General features: G+C 41.2%; 1 protein-coding gene across 5 annotated transcripts in view; it reads left to right on the forward strand.

The window, feature by feature from the left end:
- Window positions 1-12052, forward strand: part of SEPTIN11 (septin 11) — a 139651-nt gene that overhangs the window by 97746 nt on the left and 29853 nt on the right. For all 5 annotated transcript variants that reach the window (XM_087962743.1, XM_087962745.1, XM_087962744.1 and 2 more), the window contains exons 5-7: window positions 1403-1564; window positions 8974-9070; window positions 9969-10137. In XM_087962743.1, coding sequence (XP_087818869.1) covers window positions 1403-1564; window positions 8974-9070; window positions 9969-10137 — 428 coding nt within the window. The remainder of the gene's footprint in view (window positions 1-1402; window positions 1565-8973; window positions 9071-9968; window positions 10138-12052) is intronic.

The following is a 12052-nucleotide window of genomic DNA, read 5'->3' on the forward strand; positions in this document are numbered from 1 at the left end:
CAAAATTTTCCCGTGGACCACCAGTGGTCCCCTCCCCACTGGTTGGCAACCACTGGTTTAACCAATCAACAGTTGATAATCCCACCCTCTATGAATTTGTCCACTTATCCACTAAAAACATCTAACACTAGTGGTCATTGCCACACCCAGTGGCAACCAATTCCAACTTGGATATTTGATATATAAAGAAAGAAATCCTGAGTCATCCCATAATTGCTTTTGGTGCTGATTCCAAGTTTTAATATAGCAAGAGAAATCTTTCCTGACCAACTTTTCATGCCATGCATGATTTTAGAGTAAATATTGCTACTGTGTTTTCCTTTGCTAACATTCTTTTTTTTAAGCAAGAAATCCACAAACTTCTAATTGGGTAGCCACTTTTTGTACTTTTCTCAGCTGCGTGGCATTTTTTTTCTTGAGATCTGAAGATGAGAATCGTTCTCTTAAGTGCAATTCTGCCATAGATTTACACAGAGGCATCACTGCCACTGGTAATTTTATGCCCTTTTAAAATGTAGCTGTACGCTAATTACTTCCACTCAAGTGGAGACTACAACTCACAGTAAAATAAGGCTTGTTATCTTGGGATGGTAACCTAGAGTGAAGGAGAGATTTGATTCATGAAAGGATCTACTGTGCAGTTCAGTCAAAAGCTAGCATGTGGTTCTTTGACAAATATTGGGGCACAAGATTAAAGCAGGAAGATCTGGACTCCATACTAAAACAATTAACTGGTGATGGCTTTAAAAGAGGTACGGGTGAATTCATGGATGACCATCAGTCTTGTAGACTTATTGTTACTTCTAAGTAGAGGAAATACGTTCCCAGAACAATGATGGGAGAAGGATATGTCTCATTTTCTTCTGGTAAGGACCAAACAGGCATCTGGTTGGACACTGTGAGAAATAAAACATTGGGCCACGATGGGTCTTGACTTGATCGAGCAGGACTGCTATTATGTTCTTAAGTAAGCCATGATAGTGCTGAGCATTATTTCCATCCTAGTTTAATTAAGTGGCTTGCTTCCAGATTTGATTGAATGTGGGGGAGGAGAGATTTCAATGCACATAGAGAGACAAATTGCATGTTATACTGTATCTCTGTGTAGATGGAATCTCAGCTGCAATATGCCTTTCTATGCTAGTTCTGACCAAGGCTTTTGAGACCGCAATTAAGCTTAGTTAAAACAACTCTAGTTTTATTTCAGCTCTGGGAATTATGACCTGCTTAGTGATTAGCATGACTTACAACCGTCCTTCGGGACTCAATTTCAGTTGTTAATTGAGGACTGCCTGTTATCTACGTCCTTGTATTTTTTTTACCTGCTCATTTTGGGGTAGCTTTTCTTTTATATTCTACCATCATCAGGAACTGATGCAGCATAACGATCTTTGTTTTGCAGGTCAACATCATCCCAATAATAGCCAAGGCTGACACCATTGCCAAAAATGAGTTACACAAATTCAAAAGCAAAATCATGAGCGAGTTGGTGAGCAACGGGGTCCAGATCTATCAGTTTCCAACTGACGAAGAGACGGTGGCTGAGATTAACGCCACCATGAGCGTAAGTCTTTCTTTCCTTTCATCTTCTGAACACATCTTGGGATAAATGGCTGCTTCGTTACGTTTTTATGATAGATAGATAGATAGATAGATAGATAGATAGATAGATAGATAGATATAGATAGATAGATAGATAGAAGATCTTGTTATTGGTTTTCCTGCGAAGATTGAGAGCAGGCAACGTGATGAAGTCTCATTCATCATCTTCAGGCTTGTGTCTTCAGCTCTGTGCTTCTCAGAGTGAAGCCTTCTCAAGCCTGAAGATGATGAATGAGACTCATCAAACGCGTTAGATCTCCAATCTTCTGGAGAAAACCCAATAACCAAAGATCCACATACAAATACGAGAACCTCAGAAATACACACACACACACACACACACACACATACTTCGGAAGCCCATACATCTTGAATTTTACACATTCTATCCATGTGCATGTGTGTGCATGTGGTAAACTCAAGGAACACGGTGAAAAATTGGAACTAAACTTAAACATAAAGAAGAACAAACTAAAGGCAACAGGTGCAAGAAACAGATTTAGAACTGACTGCGAAGATATCAAAGTGGATATCTTTTAGGACAGAGTTCCCTGACCTTTCTGGGTTGATGGCCCGGAAATAGGGGGAGGGGCAGGGGCCTTTATGCACGCATGTGTGAACGGGCTTACGAGCACGGATGCAAATTGGTTGCTAGCGCGCACACAGGATGGCGACAGTAGTGCCCCCGCAGCACTTGGGGTGATGGTACACCCACATGGCACTCACGGCAATGATAGCGCCTTCCTGCCAGTAGCGCCCACATGGTACTCGCACTGCCAGTAGCTCCCACGTGGCACTCACAATGACGGTAGCACCTGCGCAGTGCTCACACTGACGCTAACACAAGTGGGGAGTGTGCGCATGAATACATGTATGCATGCGGCCCAGTGGCCAACAAGCCACGGCCCACAGATTGGGACTCTTGTTGTAGGATCAACAGTCAACAGAAAAGAAACAGCAAATTACATTACAGGCAGAATCATTATTAATTCAATGTTGTGAAAATTTACTGATTGACCCATCTATGAAGAGCTTATTCATTTGGCCAGTCTGCAGAAGAAATGGGTACACTAGTTCTCGACCTACAACCATTTATTTAGTGACCATGCAAAGTTACAACAGCACTGGAAACACTGGGAAAAAAGTGACTTAAGGCCTTTTTTCACACATACGTTGTAGCATCCCCTTGGTCATGTGATCCAAATTCAGGCACATGGCAATTGAGACTCATTTATGACCATTGCGGTGTCCCAGAGTCACGCGATCCCCTCTTGTGACTTTACTTTACAACCGTTTTACTAACTTAACAACTGCAGCGATTCACTTGATACCTGTAGCAAGAAAGGTCGTAGTAATGGGGCAAAATTCACTTAGCAGCTGTACGGCTTAGCAGTGGAAGTTTGGAACTCAGTATAGAATAGGGATAGGAATAGAATAGAATAGAATAGAATAGAATAGAATAGAATAGAATAGAATAGAATAGAATAGAATAGTTGGAAGGGACCTTGGAGGTCTTCTAGTCCAACCCCCTGCTTAGGCAGGAAACCCTATACCAGGGATGTCAAACTTGCGGCCCAGAGGCTGGATACATCACATGCTGGCCACGCCCACCCCCCGGTTTAACAAAGAGGGAAAAGTTGTGATACATCGTGTGCCGACGTGTCGTCGCGAGTTTGACACCCCTGCCCTATAGTACCATTTCAGACAAGACATCTGTAACAGCCTTTTTCATCAGCTGCTCTGAGTTCATAGAAAAGTAGCTGAAATGTATAAAAGTGAAACCTGAAGGAGTAACCTGAAGTTTTCGTTATCTGAAAGAGATGTTATTGAAATTAGTTCATGGCCATCATATTCATGTGTACTTTCGTGCTGTGCAGCTCAGAAGTTTACACTTTCCTAGGCAGACGGAGAGCAGGAAAGACCACAAAAATACCGGTTGCCATCATCCCACGGATCGTGGGGGAAAGTATTGTCCCACCCATGTGCCCAGTTCTTAACCCAATCTTATGAAAATGGACCTGGTTGCCAACTTCCTCAAAATAGAAACCGATTCAGAACTGAAAACTGCAGAATGAGAACAGCACCTGGAAGACTCTCCAGAGATGGAAAGACCCAAATGTCACTTCGTCTGCCTTTGGGGCTCCACTTCAAAATGTATACTATCCCGGAAGGAGGAAGAACCCCAAATATATATTTTATGGCTTCCTTGGCGAGGCTGGAGATGTCCCTTCTTCTTTAGGCAGAAGGATTGTTTACTGCAAATTCCCAACTCTCCAGGGTGGTTTTGAGGTTTTGGTTTGAAGCTTAAGAAATGGAGGAAATTAACTGTAGACCAGATCAGGCTTTGGGTGTGTGTGTGAGAGAGAGAGAGACAGAGAGAGAGAGAGAATGAGAACACGTGTGTATATTTTGAAACTTCAGCAAGGTATTAATTACATGCTTTCAAATAAATAAATCAGTGGCTTTGGGCCAAATCTGGTCTTCTGGGTGTTGTCACAAACCTTGCTAATTAAATTATATCATCTTGCCAAAGAAGGCCAGAGAGGTGGTCTCATAAAGAATAATAGATTCAATGAAACAGTTTTCAGAAAACTGTCAAAAAATTAATATAAACTAGGGACAACCAAAATGAAACATCTTTAAAAGGCAGAGTGGTTCCCCAGCGGCAGTTCTCTTTCAGTATGCAAGTGAACAACATGTTGAAGTTGTGAGCTAAAAAATAGACAATGTGGAGGCCAGGTGTGGTGCATCCATGAGGCATCATTGGGAAGGTCCTTCCACATTTTATTTACTTCTTTGTATCCCGCCTTTATTATTTTTACAAGCAACTCATGCGAGTGGAGTCCCACCCAGATCCCTCCCAAATTATGTGCATTAGTCATCTATGTGGTAGTGGAATATGAAGAATCCTGAAGACTGGTTGTCTCCTTCTTTTCTGTAATGTTATGTTCAGATAATAGATAAAATATCAAACAACGAATAAATAAAAATGCAGTCTGAGCCAAACTTTAACCTTTGCCTCTGACATTTGCAAGAATCCTCTGGAAGGTTTTAAATCAAACGGTCTTTGGCATTTCCACCATATGGCATACAGACAACCTTCTTCTTCTTCTTCTTCTTCTTCTTCTTCTTCTTCTTCTTCTTCTTCTTCTTCTTCTTCTTCTTCTTCTTCTTCTTCTTCTTCTTCTTCTTCTTCTTCTTCTTCTTCTTCTTCTTCTTCTTCTTCTTCTTCTTCTTCTTCTTCTTCTTCTTCTTCTTCTTCTCCTTTCTCTTCTCTCCTTCCTCCTTCCTCCTCTCCTCCTCCTCCTCCTCCTCCTCCTCCTCCTCCTCCTCCTCCTCCTCCTCCTCCTCCTCCTCCTCCCTCCTCTTCTTCTCCTTCTCTTCTCTTCTTCCTCCTCCTCTTCTTCTCTCCTCCTCCTCCTCCTCCTCCTCCTCCTCCTCCTCCCCTCCTCCTCCTCCTCCTCCTCCCTCTCCTTCTTCTCCTTTCTCTTCTCATTATCTTCTTTCCTCTTCTCCCTCTCCTCTTCTCCTTCTTCTTGTGCCCTATCTGTCATCTGACTTTGGTGATCATGTTGGCGACCCTATTTTTATCAACAGCCACATGAAAAAGTGCTGTTGAGTTTTGTCCAAAGCGGTCCCTCAGATTTGGAAGCCCTGATCTTCTTCTTCTGCCTGGACCTCCTTTGCCTTCAATCTTTCTGCAATTTATATTTGCTTACAATTTCTAATGTTCCTTTTTTTTAATGTGACTTTTGACAAATACTGTGCCTGATATAGAGTATTTATTACTGAGAAGAAGAAGGTTGCAGGTGCTTTTCCCTTGGTCTGTTGTTCCTTCATTCTATTCCTCCCTCCCTCCCTCCCTTTTCTCCTCTCTGTCTCATGCATATACATGCAGCTTCCTCTGATTGCTGATCTGTGGATTCTCCCTCAAATATTGCATTGGCTAGCTGGAATGCAGACAGGCTCTGCCGCTTTTTATTACATCCTCTTTTCCTTCCTCTTTTAGTAGAGGGCTATAAAATAGGGTGTGGTGTGGGCCAAGCCTTGACTTCCTTCAATTCACCATAACCGACTTCCTACGAAACGTCAACACTCACTTGTATTATAGACTGTCAGAGTTTAAATTGAACAAGCATATTCTGAAGAAAAGTGAGCAATGAGCTCTGAACTTATTTAAAAGTGAAATTTTCATCATCCTTCCTTTTCTGGGGACAGATATTACTTAGGTTATTTTGAAGGACAGCAGATGAAGCGGCTTTTTTTTTTTTGCTGCTTGTAAAGTTGAGTTGAAATATTCAGTGACTCTATTTCCCATGATAATTTACAGCTATGTGAAAGTTTAATGGAATGAAGGATGCGTAAGGAAGAAAGGAGATTTTTTTTTTTCCAAGAAAGAAGGGACAGAATTCCTTTGGGTCGAGTATGGGAGGGGTCCTATGATTTATGTTATAGATCCTAATTTGGATATTCTTAGAAAAGATGTAATTCTCGCACAGAATAATGCAAAGCATTTCAGAAGTGGATTCTCTGCCTTGAGAATCCACTTCTTAAAAATGTCAGCAATCGTTTTAAACAAGCAAAGATAGCTTGAAAAATGTTTGATCATTGCTCGTTGAACCATTTTCAGATCATCAGGCCATTTTTCTTTCTTGGGCTTTGCTCTTCTTTGCTCCTCTCCATGCAACAGACCATGGGTGGCGTGTGCTGTAATTAACTCTCTCCAGATATTGCTGCATAATGCAATTAGTTAGGGTTGTAATGAACTCTGGAGGAAGAAGCTGTTTTGATGTCAAGCCTGCTGTCACTGATACACACCCCCTTCAAAGGCTACAGCTGTATTCCAGAGATGCTTTAAACCCCCACCACCACACACACACACCCCCAAAAAAGCCAGCACTGTGTCCTGAATGTTGCCTTTTTCTCCACCCAGCTCTTTCTTAGAGGAAACTGTTTTTGGCAGGAGAACACAGAGCCACCATGTTTGCTCTGGGTGGTTGTGCAAAACGTTGAATGACTTCAAATTCAGAACACCACACTTTCAAGTCTGAGGCCATTCATTAGGTTGCAGAATTCCCTCTTTCATTTCCAAAATAATAATAAACAGCTGCCTCAAACATGGGACTGCTCCTTTGAACCTTTTAAACAAATGCTTTGAAGTAAAAGTGAGATTTTTCTACTGGATAACAAGAGTTGAAAAGGCCTTGGAGATAATAGCATAGCATAGCATAGCATAGCATAGCATAGCATAGCATAGCATAGCATAGCATAGCATAGCATAGCATAGTTGGAAGGGATCTTTGAGGCCTTCTAATCAAACCTCCAGTTCAGGCAGGACACCCTATACCAGTGGTGGCTAACCTTTTTGGGCTCCTGTGCCAAAAATTGTGTGCGCGCCAGAACGCACACACTTGTTTGCCAGCACCCAGAATGCAATATGTACTACAGGAAGTGACAAAACAGGCCTATAATTTGTCCTGAAAAGCCTTGCAGAGGCTTTTTCCAAGCCTCTGGGAGGCCCAAAAAAGGCCTCAAACCAGCCTTAAAAAAAAATCAACTGTGAGGCGCGCACATGCGCAGTGAGGTAAGTTCGCCTGTGGCTCGTATGCCAGCACAAATGGCTCTGTGTGCCACTTATGGTCGAGCTATTTTCTAAAGCACCCGAAGGTCAGACAAGGAATAATGGATGGAAACTGAACGAGGAGAGATTTAACCTGGAAATAAGGAGAAACTTTCTGACAGTGAGAACAATCAACCAATGGAACAGAAGTTGCCCTCAGAAGTTGTGGGAGCTTCATCCCTGGAAGCTTTCAAGAAGAGACTGAGCTGCCATCTGTCAGAAATGGTGTAGGGTCTCCCGCTTGGGCGGGGGGCTAGACTAGATGACCTATAAGGTCCCTTCCAACTCTGATTATCTGTTATCTGTTACCTATGCCATTTCAGACAAATGGCTGTCTTAATCTCTTTAAAATTTCCAGTGATGACCCAGCTATTAAGAATTCTGTCCCAGATGAATAACTTTGGGTTGTCCTATAACCACTTTAACCAGGGCCGTGAAGACTCATCAGCTGACGACGCTGAGCTTCTCAGTTGGAAAGCTGACACTGCATGATGGGTTGAGCTCCTGTTATACTTGCCCCAGCTCCTGTCCACCTAGCAGTTCAAAAGCATGCAAATGCAAGTAGATAAATAGGTACCACTTTGTTGGGAAGGTGACGGCGTTTCATGTGTTTCGGCATTTAGTCATGCTGGCCACATGATCATGGAAATGTCTTCAGTCAATAATGGCTCCCTTGACTAAGAAATGGAGATGAGCACTGTCCCCTATCATCTCACCTGGATTCAGAGAGTCTCTAAAGGTCCAAAATGAATGTCTAGATGCAGGTGTGGGTCAAGGGCAGAAAAGGAGACTAGTGTTTGGTTGGAAGTGTTTCTTGGCGAAAGGAAATAAGTAGCTTGGCTTTTCACAACTGAGTTGGGCTCCTTCAAAGTGGCATTGTTGGAGATGTAAGCACAAACAAGGTACATTTTTTTATATGTGGTGGACGTGTATAGAAGCCAGGAAACACATTGGATTAAAATAAGGAAATAGAGGAAGTTATGAAACAAAAAATTGAGTTGAAACCGAAATTATTTCTACTAGGTATAACAAAAGGAAACTTAAGTAAGAAAATTCAGTTTATTACACTCCACATAACAACTGTGGCTAAAATTATCTATGCACAAAATTGGAAACAGGACAACACTCCCTCAGACGTATGGTGATAAAAAAGGTGCTTGATTGTGCAGAGATGGATAGATTAACTATGAAACTAAAAGACAAAGGAGAAACGGAATACTACAAGATCTGGGACACATGGTACGAATGATTAGAGAATAGATGTAAATATTATACATAAAGGTTACTTAAGAGTGATAGTAAGGTGAAAGGGAAATATATGTATTTGTATTTGTGGAAAGGTAAAATATGTATGTAAGAATATTGATATAAAAACAGTAATGTATATAAGCAGAAGAAAAATGAAAATACTATTATGTAATTATGAGTCATACCGATACTGAAGCACGGTAAAGATTGGAAATGTGGTGTGAATGATGAAATATCCTTAATAAAAAATATTTAAAAAACAGCAACCAAGTGGATCACTCAAGAGTGGCGCAGAACCTGTCACTCCATGCCCAGGTGATCAGCCCCAGCAATGAGGGTACCTTTCATTATCCCTGTGGGGCTCTTTGGGGCTCTCTGAGCTTGGTTGTTTTCTTGCAAACATTTCATCACCCAACTTGGTAACATCAGTGCCAGAAGGGAGTGGGGTTTGCTTTAATTCAGTTTTGGGAATACCTAACCTCTTTATATCACCCTAATTTCAGGTCCATCTCCCATTTGCCGTGGTTGGCAGCACCGAAGAAGTGAAGATTGGCAATAAAATGGCCAAAGCTAGACAATATCCATGGGGAGTGGTCCAAGGTATGTTGATGGGGACAGAAAAATCTGTATATGTTTTGTACCAAGGGTACAAAAAAATTTAAATCGGGGTTGGCAGGTGGCAGCTATATGAGCAATTTCTTGAATCAGCAGGAAGCAAAACAACAGACATGACGGTTGCGACTGAGATCTGGAGAATTGTATCTGATGCACACCAAGAAAACATGTCCTTTTAAATTTCAGTAATAGCATGTGGAGTTTCCAATGAAGTTCTGTTTAGGCTGTTTTGCCTTTATTGTTAATAAAAGAGTTATTAATTAAAATGAATATAAACTTAGCACATTAATCACGATGGATACAAATATAGTTTCTGAATCACAGGGGAGATTGAGCAGTCAATCTAGCTCATTATAGAATATTCTTAAGTCAACTCAGTATCTGTAAAGCAAAAGGACTCTTCTACCTCCAGAACTGTTAATTACTGAAATAATGGAAATCAAATAATTTAAGCTCTTTTGAAAAATCTTTGGGAGATATAACTATAGAGATATCATCTTCATCTCCTTTTAATGACCCCATAATCCCTTACGGGGTAGAGTCCTGGGCAACTGAATGGAACTGAGTGTTTACTGGCCGGATGCCCTTCCTGTCGCCAGTGCGGAGTTTTGTTCATTCTCATTGTGCCCAGAGAGAGAAATATCTGCCTCTACCTAGGATCGAACTCACAGCCTCCTGATTGTGAGGCAAGAGCTCCACCTCTAGGCCATTGCACGATTTATATAATTATGGAGTTATAATGGCAATAAATCCTGATATATTTTTTTTGATTTTTTAAAATGAAAAATAGTTAGGTTTTTGTGTTAAGAAAAAAAGGGGAAATCCGGTTTCCGCCATATCCTTGATCTACATTTCCACATTTTTTTGATTTTTTAAAAAATAGTTGAAAATGAGAACCACTGTGATTTTGTAAAGTTGCGTGAAATGCTGATCAGAGTGAATATGGAAGACCTGAGGGAGCAGACTCATAGCCGACATTATGAGCTCTACCGCCGGTGCAAACTAGAAGAGATGGGATTCAAAGACACAGATCCTGACAGCAAACCATTCAGGTAGGTAAAGAGCAGGTGAGCTTCCAAACTAACTCAGAAAGAAGTTTGGTGTGTTGCTGGGAGCAGGTGCACAAAACCTTCTCATCTTAGAATTTCAGAGCCAATCCAGGCTAGCAGCTAAGAAAATACAAATCGTCCTATTTTAGATTTTGCTTCTTGCAATATCTCCCTGTATATCCAACTGCTCTCATTGGTCTTGGGAGCCATTGGTGGTGAAGTGGTTAAAACGCAGGATTGCAGTCACCTGAAAGATGATCATGTGATTGTGAAGGGGCACAACTCTGGAACCAGATAGCAAGTGCCTTTTGTGCGGGGGGGTGCACTGTAACATCAAATGGTTACTAAGCCAGCAGTTATAAGTTGAGGACTACCTCTAATGTTCCTACTTTTGAGGTGTCAGTGAGGCTTAGCGATAGCCCTTAGACTTATATACCGCTTTACAGTGCTTTACAGCCCTCTCTAAACAGTTTACAGAGTCAGCCTATTGCCCTCAACAATCTGGATCCTCATTTTACCCACCTTGGAAGGAGGGAAGGCTGAGTCAACCTTCAGCCTAGTGAGATTCGAACTGCCAAATTGCAGGCAGCCAGCAGTCAGCAGAAGTAGCTTGCAGTATTGCACTCTAACCACTGCACCACCGTGGCTCATTGCTAGATAAAACACAAAGCAGCTGAAATGCTTAAAAGCTGGTATAGAAAATAGTATGCAGGTATTAAGTATATTTACGATTTTATGCTCTGGCTATGTGAAAAGAAAAGCATCATTTAATGTTCAGATGCTCTTACAGAAACTTAAAAATGCAACTAGTTAGTATTCATTTAGGCGGAATGAATTTTGCCCCACCCTGCTTGTTCTATGCAGCAATAGAAGTCACAATGGAATTTTATCTTCTAGGAAGTGAGGTTTTTGGTTGTTAATCTATCCTTTCCCCACATCAATATTCTTTCGTTTTCATTGCTACATTTTACACTTCTCTTTCTGCTACTGTTAAATGGCTTGGGATATTCTGCACGAAATTTTTACAATAAGAATAAGTGCCAGTTCCCTGTTCATATATTTGTTCACACTGAATACATGCTTTCTTTCCACAAGGCATATTTTCCATTTGATGGATGATATGAATGAATGAAAGGGTTCAAGTTAAGATTGGCTTTGCCAGCCAAGGCACTTGTCTAAGAAATATGGTGCATTTTTTAATAGCATGGTTATATGGGACAGTTGTATGTAAATAGTATGAGTACTTACTGGGGAAAGAGAAAGGAAAGGAAGGAAAGAAAAAGACAGGAAGAATATGGGAAGGAAGCAGGAGAAAGGCAGAAAGAATATGGGAAGGAAGGAAAGAGGAAGAAAGGCAGGAAGAATATAGGAAGGAAGGAAATAGAAAGGAAGAATATGGGAATGAAGAAAGGAAATAGACAGGAAGAATATAGGAAAGGAAGGGAGGAAGGAAAGAAGGAATTATGACTGTCAAAGAATGAATATCCATATAAAATATAGTCTACCATCTACTTGAACAAGATGCTTTATTGGTTTGCTCTAGCAAAACAAAACCTGACTAATTTTGCCAAGTGACAGATGATTCTGAATTCCTTTTCACCACCTACTTGGTCTTGTTTTCTTTCTCCTCAACCATGTGGTGAAGCAATTCCTCATTACAGCTTGCCAAGTCCTGTTTAATGGATCTAGTCTAGAGCCAAACCCTGGTTCTTGTTTAACTGCCACTGATTCGGCCCACGTTTAATCAGATTCTTATGAGCATGTTCCCCCACCCTCACCCCGAACAGTTCCCACACAATAAACGATGTAATGTTGTTTAATTGGGCAAAGGAATATTCTATACCATCCCCTTGGATTCAACTGCTGACATACAGCTCCAGATAAAACTGCTTGATTCCAATTAGATGTACGTGCATAG

The sequence above is a fragment of the Notechis scutatus genome, chromosome 4 (genome assembly GCF_049901735.1).
Source record: "Notechis scutatus isolate UNSWTSFEM ecotype Mainland chromosome 4, rNotScu1.2, whole genome shotgun sequence".
In the NCBI taxonomy this organism is placed as follows: domain Eukaryota; kingdom Metazoa; phylum Chordata; class Lepidosauria; order Squamata; family Elapidae; genus Notechis; species Notechis scutatus.